The sequence below is a fragment of the Petaurus breviceps genome, unplaced genomic scaffold, assembly GCF_028583685.1.
Source record: "Petaurus breviceps papuanus isolate PSGF00001 unplaced genomic scaffold, PetGlider_PUasm1.0 171, whole genome shotgun sequence".
Classification (NCBI taxonomy): domain Eukaryota; kingdom Metazoa; phylum Chordata; class Mammalia; order Diprotodontia; family Petauridae; genus Petaurus; species Petaurus breviceps.
In genome coordinates, this window is record NW_027185754.1 from 18,243,286 (window position 1) to 18,266,065 (window position 22,780).

Sequence of the window (22,780 nt, forward strand, 5' to 3'; positions counted from 1 at the left end):
CTCCTTCACCATCCTGTCTCTGCCCTCCTCAATAGTCTTCTGATGGAATCTCCCTGCCTTGTTGCTCCCCACCCCATCCTATCCTCCATTCAGCTATCTAAATGACCCTCTTAAATTGAGGGTCTGATCACATCACACATGTTAAACTCCAGTTTACCTCTAGGATCAAATGTTAAAAAAAAAGTCCCATTTGGCTTTCAAAGCCTTTTACAACTTGGCCCCTTCTTTCCTGTCTTCTTACACCTTACTCCCTTTTACATGTTCTAAGATTGTAATGTAATGCCAAGGAAATTCAACTTCCCAAGGTTCAAAATACCAGCATAGGTGCTCTCCATTTTACTCAGTGACAAACCAAGAACAGAGAAGATCAAAACATGACATCATTCAAAATACTGCATTTACTAAGGGTGATTAAATAATCTCCAAGTACTACCCACCCCAGGATCTTCCATTCATTCAATCAATTACAAAGTCCCTGTTCTAAATACTACTCCACCACTAGGGTACCTTCATTTAGTCTACCACAAAGGCCCTCTTCTCAAATGGAGATTAGTTTCCAAACATAAGTAAAGTACCTTCATTTGTTCAATCACAGAGCACAAAAAGGTCAAAAGTTCCCCACCCCTGGATCACAATTGAATCTACCCCAGAGTTACATCAAGTTTAAGCACAGCACTTAATACCCAAATGGAGGTCTTTTCTTCATCTTGACACAAGGCAAGTTCTCAGCAATCTTAGTTCCTGGGGAGACAAGGCTTAGCAAGGCCACAAGATACATTGCCAGTCCCTTCATTAATTCATCCTCTGTCTGTAGAACAGTCCTAGAACCCCTGAAAACATTAGCAAAACCCTCTCCCAGGATTTCTGTAAACATACAACAAGAAAATCCTTCTTCAGGGCTTCTGAACCAACAAAAAGGTTCCCAGACCCCTGCAACAACAGCACTGCCCTTCACCAGTGGACAGTATTCACTCTGTCTGCAGGACAGTCTCCAGACCCCTGCAACAACAGCACTGTCCCTCACCAGTGGACAGTATTCACTCTCTGTCTGCAGGACAGTCTCAGGGCTTCTTAACCAAAAGCCAGGTTCCAGGACTTCAACAACAGGACTGTCTTTCACCAGTGGACAAATCTGGCAAAACAACATCAAAACAGACAGACAAAGTACCAGCAAAACAGCCATGTCTCCTCAGTCCTTGGCAGCTCAGGGGGCAGGTCTCAAAAGTCCAGGGCAATTCAAAGTGGCCCCCAGCAATTCTATCAGTCTCTCTCTCTGCCTCCACAAGGTGCTGCTTCCAAAAAGTTCTTCTGCCTCTCTTGTCTCTCCAAATCTAGGTCACCAGCTCCTCCCAGTTCAGGACTCTCTTTTCACATCAATAAGTCCATCCCACAGGTGGGATTAACAAACTCTGGGTTTTAACGCAATCAGTTTGAAAACCAAGCCAATACAGGGGAATCTTTAATTGCCATTACTATCACAAAGATTCAGGGTCACTGGCCTCCTTGCCTTTTCACTAGCTTTCCCCTATCCCTGGAATTCTCTCCCTCTTCATCTCTATCTTCTGGCTTCATAGAAGTCTCAGCTAAAATCCCACCTTCTGCAAGAAGATTTACCTGGATGGCCCCCTTTAATGTTTAATGCCTTCCCTCTGTTAATTATTGCCAATTTCTTATCTGTACATCACTATTTACATGTTGGCTCCCCATTTAGATTGTGAGCTCCCTGAGGGCAGGGATTATTTTTGCCTTACTTTGTATCACCAACGCTCAGCATAGCACCTCACACAAGTAAGCCCTTAAAAAATGCTTGTTGACTTAATCCCAGATCAAGAGTCCCTGCTGTAAACAGAACTAGTGATAGTTTGTGCTAAATTAGCTACAGCACAATGCTAAAAAAAAAAAAAAAGTGAGAACCATGGATTCAAGTACTGTGTGTGCCAGTAGGCTGCCCTGCTTTATTACAGAAAGACAGATCTAGGAGTGGCCAGGTGGCTCAGCAAGTAAGAGCACCAGCTCCAGTGTCGGGATGACCTAGATTGAATCCCGGGCTCAGATACTCAGCACCACGCAAGTTACTTAACCCCAATTGCTTAAAAAAAAAAAAAAAGAAAAGAAAAGAAAGACAGATCTCTAACCCCAGACATCTCTCCAGTTAAAATTGACCAATGAGTCAGTATTGTACTTGGGATTAATTATGAGGGCCTCAATAGAGAACTCAGTGGATTCCTATTATAGAAGAAATTCAGAGTTCATTTTATCTTCACAAAGATAAAGGTAATTAAAATGGCTCTAGAAACATATCACAAACATTGAGAACAAAAATGAGATTTAGTATTTTCAAGAATCATAAATTTTACTGTTTCTTTTCCATCATTTGGCACATATCCAAGGCACATTAGAAAATTAGCATAAATCATAAATTATTTTTTAGAAAAATATACATAAACCCCTCCCTTCTACAAGCACACAAGTGTTTCCAATAGCATGCACAAGCCATTTTTCTATAGTAAAAAGATATTTTAAAACATACTCCAGACAATCCTGAAAGCCTGGAGCCCTAGACAAGTTACCAATAGCATACCTTAAAAAATAAAACCAATATTTTCTATAGAAATTTATAAAAGGAACAAATGTGAATATGGCAATGATTCCTTAAATCAAAATCACATTAACCTGGTTTGTGACGTGTTCACAGCAGTTTAATCAGAAACCTGTTAGGAAAGATGTGCCCAATCTCCTCTCTTTCATTTGGTGGCCTTCCTTGAAGTGTGGTATTTAAAGAAGAGTATCTTCACTAAGAGAAGGGTTTCCATGAATGTGCAAATTCTCACTGCTCTAGGTGCATATGTGAAGAGGACCAAATTATCTGCATATCTTGGTAGTAAAAGCGTTATACCTAGCTTTTTTCATATATATTTTGCAGGACAAACAACATAACTTTACTAAAAAGAAATACATTTAATTGTTTGGTTATCCTTGTGTTGCTCTGCTAAGGAGTTTTTTTTTTTTAAGTTTTTCTTTCTTCATTCAAATGTTACTTTTCTGTACAGCATCTTCACAGTATCGGGAAGATTAGCTGTTTTATTCAGCTTATTGCAGCATAGAGAAATTGAATTTACAAAGTCTGCTACTTTATACTTAAACACTACAGTGGTTCAAAACCTTTCAGTACAAGAGGTCATCAGAATTTCTCAAAGGGAACAGATACTTAAACCCAAGGCTTAGTGATTCAGAAACCATTGCTTTTCAGGTGCTTTAACTTCAAGAGAAAAGCCAAAAGAGAGGGAAATTTTTGGCTACATTCTTTACATTAATCTTTTCCTAGTTCAGTGTGCCACAAAGCAGTTCCATGAAGGATGTTTTGATAATGGGTTCCAGCTCTCAATACAAACGTTGCAACAACTTTCTGCTAAAAGGCTTTTTATTCGTCTAGGCCAGCTGTGAAGGTGCAGTCCTAAGCCTTATTTTAAATATCAGCAACATTATCTTGCTAGTTCTTTACTTTTTGGCAGCAAATGACCTTTGTTACTGCTAAGAGTGTTTCGATGGTAAAATACTTGGCTCTTGAGGAGCTGGTAAGCCACTGTTATGAGCAGTTTCTGGTTCCTGTGATACGACAGCTTCAGTGACCGTGTGCCTCCGCTGCATCCGCTTAGTTCTGTGAGCAGCCTGCATCACTGTGTCCATCACAGGTTTGCTACTGCTTTCTTCATCGGCAGTGTTAGATTGGCTCTGCTCCAGGTGGTCATCATCTAACTTGACCTTATTGTCACTCACAACTGCTGGCTGAGGAAAGAGAAAAAATGATCAAGGCCACTAAGAGGTGTTCTTTCAACATCACTACAGAGAATTAATATAATGTCTTTCTTCTGAGAGTTTTACTACTACATCTATGAACCTATCTGCCATCAAACACCATCTCAATGAAAGAGATTTATTAGTAAAAAGGAGGGATCTTGCCCATTTTCTTAGTGTATAAGTAATCAGAGCTAGGAATAAGTTGAAATAGGATTTAAAATTTCTATTTAATGTTAGTAAAATGTAACTTTCTGAAATTCATGGCAGAAATATCCATTCTAATTATCACTGTCAAAAGCCCAAATCTAGTGTCTCTGAAACAAAATTAGTAATTGTTGGACAGCAACAATCTCATATTTCTGTCTTTTGTAGATTAGGTCATAGTTTTCAAATATGAACATTTAAGTCACGGTGTTAAGAAATTTTAGCTACATATCCAACTCAAATGGATGTTTGGCAAAGCTAGTAGATAAATCCACTATTATACAGAGTTGTTTTTTTTTTTCTTTTTCAGATTTATTAATATATTAAGTAAATACATTTGTATGTAGCAATCAATTTAAATTGTCCAAGGTCACATCCATTTCTTCCATCAGGTGTGACTTACTACATGTTCAACATAACAGTACTTCTATGTTTTTCCCCAACTCTACACCTCTAACTAAAAAGCATTTTCAAGTAATAATAAAGAATATAATGAAAGTACAAGTTCTAGTAAACATACACTAAATTCTAATTTTTGCTGTGAAATCTATAATTCTTATATAGCAGTGACAGAGCATAATAAAACAAATGATCAGTGTACAAGAAAGGTAGTTAGGGACAACCACTGAATTAAGAGGGTATGATTATGTAACCTCTAGGTTGATAAACTACATGAGCCTCTCACTATAGCTTGGCTTTTAGATCAAGCTTGAAAACTTACCTGACTCAGAAAAGCATCATCAAAATTGGGAACACTTCTGTCTCTTGCCAAGGTTTCCGGCAAAGTTTTTGCTCTAAAATATTGGTAAAATAAAGTTATAAAAGTAAATACATCAGTCATATGAAACAACATCAGCTGACCACAAGGTGGCAGCATCTGAATGTGCAAAAAATTATTCATGTCATTTTTAATGGTTTAAATTGCATCTTTCCAGCTTCAAATAAAATTTCAACTTTCACAACAACAAAAAAAGCAAATACTAAGTGTAATTTTTTTAAAACTTACTTAAACTGACTAACTGAATGGACAAACTGAAATCTTCTGCTTAAAGTATCATCTGGTGGTCCATGTGGCTTTGAATTCCCTGTAGATGTAAAGAATGAACTGATATTTGAATACTGCCAAGGTCAAATGATATTTTAGTAATATCTTCTAAAAATCATAGCTAAGATACTATTCTTATATTTTCTTTGACAAATTAAAGATTTTTCATTTTGTAAAAGTATTTAAATTTGGTTATCTAACTCTAATGAATTTCACTTATTTCTTTATAAATGTTTTGCCCATTGACTGCATTTTTTTAGGCCAACCCAGAGGGCACTTAGTATCATCTTCGGTCTATAAGGTAGATATGCAACTAAGGAGAAGTAGCAGGAAAACACTTAAATCTAAAAGACAATCTGCAAGAGGCGGTCTTAAATTCTACTCATTTCATAAGTTCGTTATTTTTAAAATAGGAACTAAAGTTCATGATATTAGGTGAAACAATTTCTCAATTGTGTGAATTACTACAAATATATCCAAATATGATTAAAAAAATAGCTCTAGAGATTATCTAAATAACATAAATGGTAGATGGATGTAATCACTGTTAATAATGGTAATAATAATAGCTAAAATTTATGTAGCGCTTACTACATGCCGGGGACTATGCTAAGGCTGGTACTACTATTATTCCCATTTTACAGATGAAGACATGACAGAGGTGAAATGACTTAGCTAGGGTCATATAGCTGAAGTGTCTATGGCTGCATCTGAACTCAGATCTTCCTGACTTCAGGCCAGGATCTTTATCCATTGTACCACCTAGTCGCCCCTAGCTGCTGGTATTTTTGTTACTGTACAAACAGCAACAGCTAGTAGTACACCTCATAAAATCCTTCCACTACTAAGAAAAAATCAAGTATAGAGAAAAATCTTTTTCATCCTGGAAGCTGATGCTATATTAAAAACAAAAAAATCCCTCGTCTTCTTCTACTTTGTCCCTTTTCCATGAAGATGGAGCAATTAACTACTTATCCATCTATGACTCAAGCAAAATGCTTTAGGTGACATCTGCCCAGGCAGCAGATTAATGCATATGCCTGGCACAATCCCAAAGAATACCCACAAAGCAGGCTGTAGTTTTGTAATAAACATTTATGCAAACCATTTCCCTGATCAGCTTACTAAGAAACCAAAAGACTTTAGGTTCAAGCTAAAACGGTAGTATCTTATTGTTAATTTACTATTAACAAAATTAAATTAAGTGCTCACTACTAATAATTAAGAGGCATCCTATATGTAGGCAACCAGTTACTGGGCACTCAGAATATTTTATCTTCATTTTAAAAAACAAATTATACATAACAAAACTTTAAATATTGTTTCTTAGAGAATATTAGGTGAGTGAATGTATTCAAAAGATGTTGTAAAAAGAATTTCTCAGCTTGGGTCTGAGCCCTGTCTCTGCCACTTAAAATAACAACAAGCAAGACACTTCCATTCTCTGAGTCTCAGCATTTCTGTCTGTAAAATGGGGACAATAATATTTGCACTGCCTGCCTCACAGGTTGTTGTAAGGAACAGATGAGATAAAAATACCCAAATGCTTAGTGATCTGTAAAACACACTTTATGTGTTATTATGGATTGGTCTTTAGATAATAATATCTATCTCTCCCTTTCTGCATAAAAAGTTCTTCCGATGGTAGGAGCTTCCTGCATATCCCACCTCCTTTGTAGACTTGTATTTTAGATACAACCTCACATTTACAGAAGACAGACAGGAAAGAGAACACAGTCATTTCTAGCCTTGTATAGTTATGTGTCTAAGAGAAAAATTCTTACATTTTTTCCTGATCTTAACAGCAGCATGCCCTTCCTCATCTGTTTCTGCAGCCTCTTCTGACAATGCAATACAGCTGGGTACTGTCTGCAACAATTTCATGATCTTTGAATTCTAGGAATTCAAAGGGAGCAATGGTGATTTAACAATTACTTTTTGAATTCACAGCAACAGACTGGTTAATGGTTTTCAACCTATATACAAAGGAGCTACCTGGAAATGTTACTCAAATGAAGATTCAGATGGCTGGCCACATTTTTTCTTAAACAGTATATGAAAACAAACCCACTACATAACATACTCGAAAAATTACTAAGACAGACTTTTTTCTTATTATTAGCTTGTTGTCATAAATATCATACTGGTTAATAATAAAAAGATTAGCCTGATTTTGGCCTAATAGTAGTCTAACCATGTCCCCAAAATTCTTCTTTATTTGGCTACCATGTTCTTTTAAACTACAAAATAAGGTATAATCAGCTATACGATTTACATTACAATTCTATACCACCAGTAAAAAGATAGATTTAAGCAAGAGTCACTCTATCTGTAGCATGTCAAGTTAATGTTGTATGATTTTGGGTGGAATATAACACCAGAATACCAAGATGAATGTGCCTAAAAAGGAAAGTTGTCCCCACCCCTGTTCTATATAAAACTTACTTAGTAACACCTCTCTAGGCATAGTGAAGACTTTAAGACTTTTATTTCATCAATGAAATGTTGTCTTACATGTTTTTTTAATTAGTTAGCTACAAGTTATCTCTGATGTGTTGGTAAGGAGACTGTGGTATGTTCCTAGTGAAGACACTCAAACCAGAAATGCTAATATGAAGTCTTAGCTGCTAACCCCTGCCACTGAAACAAGACAAAATTCTTTGGGTTACTTGACTGTATAAAGGAGGATTCCAGACCAGAGTCAGCACTTTACAGCTCACCTAATAATTTCTAGATAGTGGGCACAGTCCACCACACAACTATTTGAGAATTAATATTGTTGGGAATGTAGAGAAGTCTCCCTTGGCAAAGTTATTCTGCACCTATGTATAAGGTGGTATGTTAGGTAGGCAATGGACCAATGTGAGAGATAAAATAACCTGGCTCCTAATCTAGTCGAGATTATTGCCTAGTAGGAAAAGGAAGAGAAGGACTTCCATAATGATACAAAGAGTACAAAGCAGGAGTGTCATAAGGAGTCACAACACACTCCACACCTGTTTTCCATAGCACCATTTCTGCCAGTCACAGCAATCTGAAGAATCACCCCAATCTATTCTAGACAGAAGGAATTCAAGTGGTCGAGGAGACTAGTTCTTAATATATTTTCTTCACATACCTGTTCGGCACAATCTATAGGTGTACACTGTCTCTTATTCCTAACATGGACTGATGCTCCATGAAGCAGAAGGAGTTCAACCAAGATGGCATGATTTCCTATCACAGCTTCATGCAATGCTGTGTTGCCCCTGTTGTTAGAAACATTAAGAGAGGCCCCGTGCTGGAAAGAGAAAAACTTTTATTTATTTCATTGTAAAAACGTTATCAAGGAGATCTACTCAAAATGGAGGATGTTATTCAAACATAAAAGAAGGGCCATCAGAGAACTGAACCACGGACAGCCAACATGGCACAAAATCTCACATACTAGTTACTCAAATCCCCAACTTACAAAGGAGCAAATACATTCCTTTTGCAACTTGTATTTTACAGCCTGATATTAAAGGGAACCCAGAAATCTGACACTATAGCACAGGTATAGAAGGCAACTAAAAACAGGCCCCATTTCCCTCTCCCAGGACTAACGGGATGCCTTAAATCTCCCTGTCTATAAAAATAAAGTAGTGCCAGCTCCAAAGAGCAGGAGCTACTCAGCTTAAACTAAAGACTGCTACTAGAGCTGAACAGGTGTTCACAGTGCAGGGTCACAAAAAATCTCACTCCAGGAAAAAGCAATCCTATTTTGAGGTTTTTCTTACCTCCAGTAACAAGGCAGCTGTTTCATGATGACCATTCAGACAAGCATAAATGAGGGGTGTGTTGCCACTTGAATCCTTTTTATTTTGTTTTGCACTGAAGTCCATTAGGCTCTTCACCACCTATTTCAATAGAAGGAAGACATTCAAATGTAGACTAAAAACATCATAAGCTACTGAAAATTCTTAATGTATACTTATATTTCATCATCACCTTTTTAGTAGTATCCATGTGCATCTCTAGGTTCCAATGGCAAAACATCCACAATTCATACATCAATTGAAAAAGTTAATTTACAAAGGTCAGCTAAATGTTTATTCTGATAACTGTTGTTTACAGTGTTGTGGTTGAATGCAAAGAAGTACCAGGTCAGCCCAATTCAAACTGTGGGTTGTTTGGATTCAGACCCTTCACAGTCTTCATCTAATCTCCTGGGGTAAAATCTAATCCAAAACTTTTTTTTCTGTTTTAATCGCTATCAGGATTTGCAAATACTCAAAGCACCACTGTATAAAAGTACATAAAAGCTTCTTTAGCCCTAAGATGGTCTCCAAGAACTTAGATAAACTATGAGCTACTATAGTCCCAAGTGAGGAAACTAATTTGCAAAAGCCATGAATTAGCAGCTCCAAGAAGATGAAGACTTCATCCCACACACAAAAAAAGGACTAGGTTTCTAAGTCTTAGATGCAAATTCTTGAGGCCTCACAGAATGTACGCATATAACCATCTAGTCTAGTTTACAACCAGGGTGTAATACCCATGTTTCCACATCCTCACAAAACCCTACCTTGATCCTTCCATCCCCACTATTGTCCTATATCTCTTCTACGCTTTGTGGCTAAACTTCTTGAAAAGGCCATCTACAATACAGGTGCCTCCACTTTCTCTCCTCTCACACCCTTCTCAGCCTCTTACAATCTTTTCCAACTAAAAGAAGTATGGGACTAGAACTACTGTTAGTAACAGGGGCGATCAATGACTAAAGCTCGAGAGCATACTACCTGAAAGTGTCCCTTCTGGCAGGCAAAATGTAGTGGGACAGCCCGATTAACATTCTTGGCATCCACATTGGCTCCGTGCTTCAAAAGGAGGGAGACGAGATCAGACCGACCGTGCAGCACAGCAACATGCAGTGGAGTGAAGCCATCCTGATTGGTAACATTCACTCCAAGTCCATTGACAGGAATCTTTTCAAACTTCTTCAAGGATTAAAAAGGCAGAGAGAAGAGAGGGGAAAGACATCATAACTGCTTAAGAACATCCACTAGAAAAAGCCAACACTGACTAATAATCTTGCCTCCTATGATAACAGAATCTTAGATTTTAGTAGATGGTGTGGTTGGTCCACATATACATAGTCCATTTACTCTATCGCCAAAATCAGATCAGTATTTTTCTACCTGCCAGTACACAAAATTTAAAATCTTAGTTCAAAAAGCAGAACATCCTCCCTATACTGTATGACACTTACTAGCCTCATTTTTAGCGATCAAAAAATTTCGCCCTAGTCATTCCTGATTTCCAAAGCTTTTACATATTATTAGGGGTTATTAACATCTTTTCTACTGAGAATCCCTCACCCAGAAAAAAATGGAAAGTAGGAAGAAATCAAAGGCCATACAGAAATAAGACACAAACCACATAGTTCCAGTTTTATTTGTTATAGAGCTGGGCTTTTTGTTTGTCTGGGGGTTGGGAAGAGGGGTGAGATAATCTAGGACACAGGACAAAATTTCCCTTGTTTAGGGGGGAGGTTGGGAAAGAAGAAGGTGGGGACGGTGTCCCAGCCCTACTCCCATTTTGATGATTACTGATTTATAATATAGAAATGCTCTCTATAAGTACTATCCCTTAAATTCCTAATATTTTCCATTAGTTTCCCTTGATATTCTAGATTTTTTTTTGTTCCTCCAAATAAAGTGTTAATATTTTTCTAGCTCTGTAAAGTAGATCTTTGGTGGTTTGACTGATATTTCATTAAATTATAAATTAATTCTGTTGGTGCTGTCATTTTTATCATATGATACAGCCCAGCTATTAACACTGAATATTCTTCCAATCCTTTAGTTGTTCTTAATTTCCTTAAGGAGCATTTTGTGCTTTTATCCAAGAAAGCTATTAAGTATGCTTTGGTAGATTAACACACCAGACAACTTACTCATATTTTTGTTTTTTCGAAAGGAACTTCCTTTTTTTGATTAATTCTTGCTAGATATGATTACTGATGTAAAAATACTGTTGATTTTTGTGGGTTTATTTTGTATTCTGCTACTTTATTGAAGCTATTGTTTCAGTTATTATCTTTGCTGACTCTAGAATTTTCTAAGTAAATCATGCCATCAGTATCCTCTGACTATTTTTCACTTTATTTTCCTTCTCTTGTCTTATTTCTATAGCTACCTCAGATAACAGTGTGTTCTCTGGTATTTGAGAGAACATATTCATGAAGGGAATGATCATCACAGGAGCCTTGAGGACAGGTGCCTCAGTCAAAGTGTACTTTCCTGTCCACAGCTAATAAATTCTCACCCACTCCTGCACTAATCCCTATAGAGTCACTAGCTGCCTAAACAAAAAATGTTCTTCTGTCTTTCATCTCCACCCTTTTGAGTCCCTACAGAGCCTTGCTCTACCTTCCCCTTCCACTGCATCATCTGGAACTCCCATTCTATATCTATCACTAACAAATTGCCTTTACCTGAGACCACTTCCTTTCATATGCTTTCCCATCTTCTTTTACTCACAGGGACCTGACTCCCCAACCTATTCCAGACACACTGGTTCAGCAAGAGCTGTTTCAGACAGCTTGTCACTGCCACTTCAAAACCTTCTGCCACTATCATTCAGCAGCCTTTCCTCCTTTAAGGTTCAGCCCATCCTTCTATATCATTCTCTCCAGATCCTTGCTGCAGTCCTCAATCAACACAGGGGTCATTCTCTTTCCTTTCTCAAGTAGTTCAGTAAGGCTTACAGCATTCTCTACCCCAGTCTCTGCCCTCTGGCAATTCAGTGTATTTCCCTGATCTCTGTATCCTTGAACTAACTTTTATTTATCTAAATTTTGAAGGAAGGCAATGGTTTTTTTTCATATTTCTTTTGTCTTTGTTTCCCAAATAACTAGCATAGTGTTTTGCACATATTAGACATTTAATAATAAGATATAGAAAGGAAGTAAGAAAGATATACAAAAAAGGAAGTATACCTATTCTGGAAAGAAATTTGGTATTATGCAAATAAAATGACTAAAATGTCCATGTTCTTTGAAGCAAAAACTCCATTACTGGGCTTACATTCCAAGGACATCATTGTTAAGAAGATAAAGTCCTCACAACATCAAAATATTTATAGCAGCAGTTTTTGTGATAATAAAGAATTGGAAACAAAGTAAATGCCCATCACTTGGGGAACAGTTCAACAAACTATAGCGCATGAATGTAATATTAATGTATTGTAAAAAAATTATGTATGTGGTTAATACAAAGAAGTATGGAAAGAGCTATATAAAATAATGCAAAGATGAAGCAAAGCCAAGAAAATACACATGCAATAAAGACAACAATGGAAATGGAAAGAACAATGACATCAACAAATCAAAAGTGAATATAAATTACAAAGATCAAGCACAACTGGAATGAAGAGATATGAGAGGACACTCCCAACCCACCCCTCATGGGTTGGAAGTTCAAAGATGGTACACACTGCACATGCTTTCAGACTTTTTCAATGCATCCATCAGTGGTGCTGATTATTTTTCCTCTTTAAAAACATTATTTGTTACAGATGGCTCTCTGAAAGGAGTATGACCAAGATAGTGGGGATAACTGATGATATAAAAAACAGCATAAATAAAAGCTTATTTTAACAACAATAAAAAAAAATAAATTATTTGTCACATCCTTCATATATATTCTAGAATATTATTTTTGTCCTTTGAGAAACTGATTAGCCAATTAACCACAGAAGTTTGCTGCAGATAAATCACTCTCTAAATGGCATATGTAATATGAAGTCAAAGGCTAGTATGAGAATTTTTCCACACTTGTTTTACCTGATAGCCATGTTCCTATAAAGCTGCATAAAAATTATCATTTAAAAGGAACAAGGGAAAATGAAAATAAAACAAAAATAAAATTTTCTGTAAATAATTATTTGGCAATATAAAGAAGTATTAATCAATTTTATCAGATTTGTATGTATTGAATTTGCCTAGAGGCACAGCTGTAGAATAATGGGAAAATACTCCCTGCGTGCCAGCATCAATAGCCCTGATGCAACAAGCACAAATTACCTGCAAAAGGGACACTGAGGAAGGACGCACACTCACAGTCCAGTCCAAATTCAGAATCTTCCCAGAGAGCAAATATGTTTAAGTTAATAAAAGTGTTCAACCTCATATCAGACTTTAAAATAACAATAACAGCTAGTACTGAATACAGTGCTTTAAAGTTTATAAAGTACTTCATGTATGTTATCTCATATATTGTCTCAACACAGATCAGGAAACTGAGGCTGAGAGAACGTGATTTGCCCATAGCTAGCCAGTGTGGGAAGTGGGATCTGTACCCAATTCTTCCTGACTCCAGGTTCAGGGCTCTAGCTACTGTACCATCTAGCAGCATCCAAATGAGTCTTATACCCTACAAAATAATCTCTATGAAGGGCAAGGGGTTTACATGTTTATTATGGCAATATCATATACATTAAAAAAAAATTTGTTGAAAAACCCTTCTTTGGAGCTTTCTTCAGAACTAATTTTTAAACTACACTATAAAATGGTTCTCATTCCATTTAAGTCACACCTCATTTTTTTTAAATAATGAAGATATTACCCCAGTTTGATCATGCACATCACCAGATCACCTCAGATTGCCTTTGGGCTATTACCAAAAAACAAATCTACCCTCAAAAGACAAAGAACACTGTCATGTTGCAGGTTTTGAACACAACTCCAAAAAGCACTCTAAGAATTACTGGTGCAATGGATTAAAAGTTACGAAGGCATGACTCCTGCCCCAACCAGAATGTGTAAGTTTTCACATATGCTTTTAAAAAATCACTACAACTTAACAGTCACACTTGGTACATGAGGAGGTTGGAGTAGACAGTAGTGATAGCTACACCACCTTCTACACTATCTGGTCTCTATCTTACTAAGCCGTTCCCTCAAAAAGGAGGCTGGTTGAAATAAGCATGATCAGAGCTCAGTCTATAAGGGTATTAATTATAAGCTCCTTGCCGCTGCTGAGCTAAATCTCCTCCCATCTTTAGACTGACATACTTCCAGAGGAGAGCACTCCCACTAAGGGAACAGTCACTGGGTGGAGTAAATCAACATACACATAAAAGGACTGACTTTCTCATCCTCCAGAAAGAGCCAAACCTTTTGCCGTGGAGCACATTTTGGACACTGGCATAAGGGATGACAAAATTCAAGATTCGCTGTTCTGGCAGTATCTTCTCCATCTTCTAAATCTTCATCCATCCACTCCAAGAGATATCGTACCTGGCAGCAGTTAAAATGGAGAAAAAGCTTTCACTTGGTACATGAGAGAACTTAAAATAGAGCTTGCTTCTTTTGAAATCAAATTAAATTACAAACACACACACATACACAAATATTATTGCTCACAAACGCACTGATGTCAGCACCTGCAATTCCCCAAACAAAACAAAGCAATTTATTATTTCCTGCTGCTTCACCAAGACTTCATTGTTTACTACTGCTCAAGCCCTTTTAAACCCTTTTAGTGATGATTTAAAGAGATTAAGGTGCTTTTAGTGTTAGGTCATGCCAATGCAACTCTTAGTTTCCCTGTGGAAAGTAACAGAGAGATGACAGGAACACTCAGGCATGACTGCTTCAAAACCTATACCTCACAGGAAGAAACATTTTTTAGAGCCTCACAAAGCAATGTAGATAGTAGGATGAGCCAAACAGAGAATTTGGATTCTATGCAACTTTATGCTTTGCCATAGATTATCTTTGTGACAAATCATTTTTATGGAACTCATTTTTCCTACATAAAGAAAAGAGGACTAAATTAGATGCTCCCTAAAGTCTCTTCAAGTAGGGCCATTGTAAACAGCCAAGAATTTGTATCACTAATACTAATTCTGCTTAAGAGTACAAAACAGGATGTAAAGGAACAAAACAAATAGATCCCCAGGCACAACCTATGTGGTGGGATTTGTTGAGCTAATGTGATTCAACTAGGCCTTCCTGGTCCAAGATCTCTCTACCACCAATACTCTCATAGTCCCTAAAATTTCATCCTTAGTAACTTCTCTGGGTTAAAGTCAGGGAAGGTTCCTGTTCAAATACAAATTTAAATGAAGAAGTCACAAAAACAAATTCAGTTTATCAGATAAGCTGAAAATAAGGCCCACAGAAAAAAGTGGTAAGGGACAAACTGCCAGTGGCAAGATGGATGGGAGTGAGGGTTAGTGGAAAAATAAACAACAGGCCACTAGTGCTAGAGAAAAGGCAGAGGAAAAAAAGGCAAATGAAGCTTTACCTAGTTTGTAATTTCTTCTGGATCTCTATGCCAAAATAATGAATTAGCTGTAAACAGAGAGTCATCACTGCTATCTTATGCTATACATAAGATATCAAAGCGCCCCACTCCCTGGCATGGCTGAAGCAGCTCTTTCAAAGTTCCCCATAGCATTTTAAGAACATTCTGAAGCAAGTTCTGCTTTTCACTCAATTGTTCGTGGCTCATTCAACATTAAGCGATGTCTTCAGACAGATATAAACACCCATTTCGAGGTCATTCTCAATGCTCACTGCAAAGGTAAGGCTTTATAATTCTAATGGATTAACAAAGGATTATGAGCAAAAGGTTAATACCCTTTTAACCAGATACAGCTATAAACACCCCCACCCCAGCCCCACAGAACCATTATAATTGGATCTTATTAATGAACATTTATCAATTCATAACCACAATGATTAGTAAAAAGAATCAAAATAAAAATAATTCTAAAGCTCTACTGCTTTAGTTACATACAGCTCCCACTATTATAATATATCCTAAGCAATAAGCCACACGCAAGCTAAAGGAGGAAATATTATAGTATCTAACAAAGCAAAGATCTCTTTTCAAAGAATGATTAAATTTGATAAACAATAGAAGAATATAGAGGTAATATACTGCCAGATATTTTCACATATCTGTTATCTCACTGGTTGTATACTCACTAAACTGAAATAGATTGTAAGCCATCCATATTTTCTCATCCTATGTGATTTTTGATGACCTTTTATACATCCTCCACAGAGGATTTACCCAATGTGCTATAAGGTTACTTCTAGATCTTCTGATATTTTATATAACAAGTGCAACAGTTGGATTGTCTCTATATGACCTTGTACATGACCACATGATATTTTCCATTTAGATACACATATCCTTAGTGTCTTCTATGCCATTTCTTACATACAAATCATCAATAATAATATACCACAGCATGAATACCATGTGTGTCTTTCCAATGTTCTTTAAGTCACCTGTAATTCTGATATTTATAAAACTGTGTTTTTAAACAATTTGCAGCTGTACAGAGTTACCAGGAAAAAGAATGTTTAAAAGGCTGTGTTTTGATATCAAGGAGCAACTTAAGATCATTAAAAGTGATGATGAATTTTCCAAATGCAATCCACTCCACTTCTTTCCTCTTATCTCACTCTACTCCCAGTACACAGGCCATCTGCAATGTCCAAGAGACTGATAAACTAATTCAGTGGACCTCCTATGCAACTATATATAACAATCTTGGCAATATAGATTTCCATCTACTTGGCTTTTCCCATGTAGATTGAGAGGCCAATCTTGTTTGAGTGACAATCTCATAAAGGTATCCTTGTTTCTTTTCAGAGCAGGACATAATCAGAACACCATTATCCTCAAACAGAAGCATCTAGAGAATCTCATGTCCTATGACATCCACTTCAATTTTGTGGAGGACATCCTCTATAAAAGAAAATGCCTTTGTGACCACATCTCCCTTTTAAGAGCCTGTTTTGGGTGGAGTCAAGATGGCGGTGTAGAAGCAGGACCTCCCAGCTGCTCTGGCTTCTACCTTCCCCAATCCATGTAAAAAGGGGACTCTAAACAAACTTTGGAGCTGCAGAACCCACAAAATGACACAGAGAAGCTAACCTCCCGCTGTCAGCAGGCCGGCAGGAATCAGCAGGCACAGCGCTCTGGGAGCCGAGCCCAGCCACACGCTGAGGCTTTAGCCCCAGGTGGGGCCTGACCAGCCACTGGCCGGAGGGACTCCAGATCAGCAGCAGCTGTAGGACGTTTCCAAATTTATCAACACATAGATGCGAAGGACAAAGTGAGAGGTCAATGCAATCTGGACTTTGGGATCCAGTAAGTGGGAGAGCGTGGCTTTTGCCCCCAGGGCGAGAAGCCGCTAAGACACTGGCACAGCCAGCCAGCGCCATGTGGCGGCTTCAGCTCCTGGCCTGCAAAGAATTGCTCTTGCTTTAACCTTCTTGGATCTGGATTGCAGTCTAGGGTGAAGGTCCTGGGGCGTGTGTCCAGCTTGCCAGAGCATGTGGAGACCTCAGAGAGGGCACCCATCTAATAACTCCAGCAGCTGAGAAAACCCTAGCGTTTGGGATGAAAGCTCCCCTGTCTGGTGGCAGAGTCCTACTGTGACAAAAAGCCCAGGGGTCAAGTGACTGAGGGGTGACATGACCAGACAAAGTAAACAAAGCAGACAAAAGATTCCAACATTAGACTCCTATTTTGGGAACAAAAAGGAGCAAAGCATGGAACAGGAGGAAGACAGTGAAGTCAGAACTCCTGCACCAAAAGCTTCAAAGGAAAATATGAGCTGGTTATAGGCCATAGAGGACCTTAAGAAGCAAATAAGAGAAGTGGAGGAAAAATTGGGAAAAGAAATGAAAACAATGCAAGAAAATTAAGAAATGAGAGTCAACAGCCTGACTGATGAAAATACCACCTTAAAAAGTAGACTAACTCAAATGGCAAAAGGGGCTCAAAAAGGCAATGAGGAGAAGAGTGCCTTAAAAATCTGAATTTGCCAGATGGAAACAGAATCTCAAAAGTTCAATGAGGAGAATCATTGCTTCAGAATTAGAATGGAGCAAATGGAAGCTAATGACTTTATGAGAAATCAAGATGCTGTTAAACAGATCCAAACAAATGAAAGAATAGAAAGCAATGTGAAATATCTCAGGGAAAAACCACTGACCTGGAAAATAGATCCAGGAGAGATAATTTAAAAATTACTGGACTACCTGAAAGCCATGATCAAAGTAAGAACCTAGAAATCATCCTCCAGGAAGTTCTCAAAGAAAACTGCCCTATGTTACAGAATCAGAGGACAAAATAGGTGTTGAAAGAATCCACCGATCACCTCCTGAAAAAGATCCAAAAAAAAAAAAAAAACTCCTAGGAATATTATAGCCAGGTTCTGGGATTCCCAGATTAAGGAGAGAATATTACAAGCAGCCAGGAAGAAACAATTTGAATATTGTGGAAATACCATCAGGATAACATAGGATCTAGTAGCTTCTACACTGAGGGATCAAAGGGCTTGGAATATGATATTCTGGAGGTCAAAGGACCTGGGTTTAAAACCAAGAGTGACCTACCCAGCAAAACTGAGTATCATGTTTCAGGGGAAAATATGGTCATTCAGTGGAATAGAGGACTTTCAAGCATTCTCACTGAAAAAAACAGAGTTGAATAGAAAATTTGACATTCAGATACAAGAAGCAAGAGAAGCATGAGAAGGTAAACAGGGAAAAGGAATTATAAGGAACTTATTAAAGCTGAACTATTAACATTCCTACATGGAAAAATAATAATTGTAACTTATGAAACTTTTCTCAGTAGTTGAAGGGAATAGAAATATATATATATGTCTATATATGAGGGTTTATGGGCATATGAATACATATGTGAATGTGTGTATATATGTTTACAGGTATACATAGAGGGCACAGGATCAATTTAACAGGAAGGGATGATACTTAAGAGGTGAAATTAAGAGGTGAGAGAGGAATATAATGAGAGGAAATGGGGAGAGACAGAATAGGGTAAACTATCTCATATAGAAGAGGCAAGAGAAAATGGTTACAATGGAGGGGAAGAATAGGAAGGCAAAAGGGAATGGGTCAACCTTATTCCCATTGAATTTGGCTTGGGGAGGGAATGAAATACACACTAAATAGGGTATCTCACCCTGCAGGAGAGTAGGGGGGGAAGGGGATGAGAGGGGGGATGATGGAAGGGAGGGCAGGCCTGGGGGGGAGGGAAGTTGGGAGCACCCACTTTTGAAAAGGGACAGGATCAAAGTAGAGAATAGAACAAGTGGGAGGTGGGATAGGAGGGAGGGAAATATAGTCAGTCTTTTACAATATATCTACTATGTTAATGTTTTGCATTAGCTACACATGTACAACCTATACTGAATTGCTTATCTTCCCAGTAAGGGTGGATGACAAGGGAGGAAGGGAATGAATCTGGAATTCAAAGTTTTAAAATCAAATATTTAAATATATATATGTATGTGTATACACACACACACACACACACATATATATACTATTATTAATACTATTTTACATGTAATTGGGAAATAAGATATACAGGCACTGGGGCATAGAGATCCACTGGAAAAGTCGAAAGGGGTGTGGGAGAAAATACGGGAGAGAGCAGATTGGAGGAGGGGATGTCCTGTGGGACTGCTATTTTGGGGCAGTGGGTAGGGGAAAAACGGGGAGAAAATTTGCAACTCAAAATCTGGCGGAAATGAATGATGTAAATCAGAAGTTAATAAAGCATTTGAAAAATGAAGAGCCTCTTTCATTTCTTAATCCCAATCAAATGTTCCCATGTCCACCCCAGTATCGATCTTCACAACAAGAGTATGGTGACTTAGTTTTAAAGGATCCAGTTGGGCCATATGTAGAATGTCTACTTCATCTTCTACTACAAATGTTTGTATATAAACTGTAGCTATCTTCATAATGGATCCCCTTTGCCCATAGTCATTACAGAAAAGATGACAAGGATCCCATGAAATAAATATATCCTGTTGCCTTTGAGCCAAAATGAAAGCAACCCTATAAGTTTCTGTGAGCTGATTCTGCAACTTCTTTATATCTTCTGGTTTCAGTTATAGAAAGAATGTCAATAATGATATAGTTAATTGTTCCAGTACCATATAATTCACTCACGAGTCATAGGACATGAATCACCCTTTTAACTGTTAGTGCACTAATGTTTGTAGGTGGTGTAAAAACTGTCAGAGTTTCAGCATTCTACTCCATTTTTTAATTGTCTATGTAGAATTACAAGAAAGTCATAGAAGTAAGGACAATTTTGTATCTTTATCTGTTACATGAGTTACCATGATCAAAATCATTTAATTGTCAAACTCCAGGTAATGAGCCTCTGCTCATGTCCTATATGTTCCAATCAAACTGGACTACTCTTCATCCTACACATCCTTATTCTGTCTCTGCTTCTGCTTACACTATATCCCCCATGCTTGGAATGGAATGCTTTCTGCCACCACTTCTGCCAATCAATCAACAAACATTTTTAGGTACCTTCTATGTGTACTAGGTACTCTGCTAGATGCTAGGGATAAAAAGTTAAATGAATGAATCAATTCCTACTTTAAGGAGCTTACATACAGCACAAATATAAAGTGAATAACTAAAAACATATAAAAAGTAGGTAAATACAAGGCAGCCTGGGAGGAAGGAAACTAGCAATTCTGGGGAAGGGGGTTTGAGTGGAAATCAGAAAAGGCTTCAAGAAGAAAATGGTGCAGGGTGGCTAGGTGGTGCAGTGAATAGAGCACCGGCCCTGGAGTCAGGAAGGACCCAAGTTAAAATCTGGCCTCAGACACTTAACACAAAACTAGCCGTGTGACCTTGGACAAGTCACTTAACCCCAATTGCCCTCCAAAAAAATTTTTTGAAAGGCAAAAAAAAGAAGAAAATGGTGCTTGATCTGCACCTTAAAGAAAGAGGGGGATTCTATGAGACTGAGGTGAAGGGGAGTGCATTCCAGGTACATAGGATGGACAATGAAAAGGCAAGAAGCTGGGAGATGAAGGATCCTGAGTGAGAGGCCAGTTTTCAGCTGCATCTCAGACTGAAGATAGAAAAGACATTTCCAATGAAGTTGAAAAGATAGGATGAGGCTAGTTTGTGCTGTAGAGCTTTTAAAACTGGACAGAACAGTTTATATTTTATCCCAAAATAGTTGACTAAATAGAGAAGTCACATAAGTCAAATCTGTGCTTAAGAAAAATTACTATCAACTGAAATCCTTCCCTTCAAGGTTCAACTCAGACCCTTCCATGAAGCCTTCTCTGACCCCCTCAGTTAATGATTTCTCCCTCATTAAATTTCTTACAGAGTGTTCCCTGAACCTTTGTATTCTGACACCCCTTTGTATTATAATCATCTTTCCCTCAACGAAATGATAGACTCCTTTGAGAGCAGGGAATGTTTCACAACAACCTCTGTATCCCTAGTGCTTTGCACGCATTAGTTATCTGATAATTTTTGGTGAATTGATCTTAGGGTTTAGCTTTAGCCAACAAGTTTCCTTCTCTTTGGGTCTCTATAAATAGAGATGGTAGAACTAGACAACCTCTGTGGTCCTTTCAACCATTAATAATGTATTATTATGACTTGCTATTTCACTGAATCTTTATCATTGTACATGTGAACGAATGTTTCTGTAAATAGGACTTTAAAATATTTAGTTTAAAAAATAAGTCTCACATACCCTTTAAGCCTCCCTCCCATTTCAATATTTCATTTTAATAAACATTACCTGCCTACTATGTGCAAAGCACTCTGTCAGAATAGAGGTTAAAAATGACACTGTCCACTTGTGTACTAGGTGGGAATGAAAAACCTCATCTGTAAAATGAGGAAAGTGAACTCAATAAGCTCCAAGGACTATTGAATGCAGGTCTAGAGTCACGAGTCTATGACTCCCTGTAGCTAATAAATAATAATAAAGATAATAAAAGATGCCCACATCTGTATGTTGACCAAAAGTTTTCAAAGTACATTTCACATATTATCTTATTTGATCCTCAAAACAACAATGTGAGACATGTGCTCTTATTATCCCTATGTTGCAGATGGGGAAACCAAGGTTCAGCAGTTAAATGATTTAATGAGGTTGATACAGCTAGTGGGATACTGTACTCGACTCTTTCCATGACTCTCAATACTGTACTCTATCCACCATGGTATTCTGTCTCTTGGGACAAGCCCTCCAAAGAGATGTTTAAATATGAAAATGTCATGTACAGTCCCCATCAAAACCCCAGAACGTTACAGGATCTTCAGTAAGTTATATAATCACTTAAGAGATCAGACTTAACAACTCATGTGGGAAAAACCAAATGAATAAAAAAGTCTATTATCTCAACTATGACAAATGGTCAGTCAAATGAATGAGTATAACAGTACCTATAAATGGGGCTAAAACTAGTAGACAGTGAGTCGGGTCCAGAATTGAACAGAAAGAAAACTGCATGTGGGAAATTGCTCTATTAATGATCCCATGCTGCCCTTCCCACTCTACCTTCCCCAGCAAAAAAATTCATCTTTTTAATACAAATGTTTTCCTGCTAATGTTATATGCTTGAAAATGTTGGAACACCACAAAAATCTGAGGAAATCAGAACTGTGGTTAAACCTTTAAGTCAAGGGAGACAGACATGGCTCAAGTAGACTATAGCAATTTCCCAATGAAGGCCTATGCACAATTAATGGGATAAAATAAATCATCAAGGAAATATTCAAAAATGAAGTAGGTCAGTGACAAGAAAAAGGAATAATAAAAAGATGGCCCAGGTACTTAAAATTAATAACAAAACATTAAAAAAAAACTTTAAAGGAAGGCCTCCAGAATAACATAGGATGAGAAGGCATGGATGAGTTATGACCTATAC

General features: G+C 37.6%; 1 protein-coding gene across 1 annotated transcript in view; it reads right to left on the reverse strand.

The window, feature by feature from the left end:
* Positions 1-2,327: 2,327 nt before the first annotated feature.
* Positions 2,328-22,780, reverse strand: part of ANKRD27 (ankyrin repeat domain 27) — a 72,144-nt gene continuing 51,691 nt past the window's right edge. The window contains exons 20-28 of the mRNA XM_069082793.1: positions 14,187-14,309; positions 13,095-13,151; positions 9,808-10,005; positions 8,806-8,925; positions 8,166-8,327; positions 6,832-6,943; positions 5,009-5,087; positions 4,724-4,796; positions 2,328-3,786 (exon numbers count right to left, since the gene is read on the reverse strand). Of these exons, the coding sequence (XP_068938894.1) occupies positions 3,532-3,786; positions 4,724-4,796; positions 5,009-5,087; positions 6,832-6,943; positions 8,166-8,327; positions 8,806-8,925; positions 9,808-10,005; positions 13,095-13,151; positions 14,187-14,309 (1,179 nt within the window). The 3' untranslated portion in view covers positions 2,328-3,531. The remainder of the gene's footprint in view (positions 3,787-4,723; positions 4,797-5,008; positions 5,088-6,831; positions 6,944-8,165; positions 8,328-8,805; positions 8,926-9,807; positions 10,006-13,094; positions 13,152-14,186; positions 14,310-22,780) is intronic.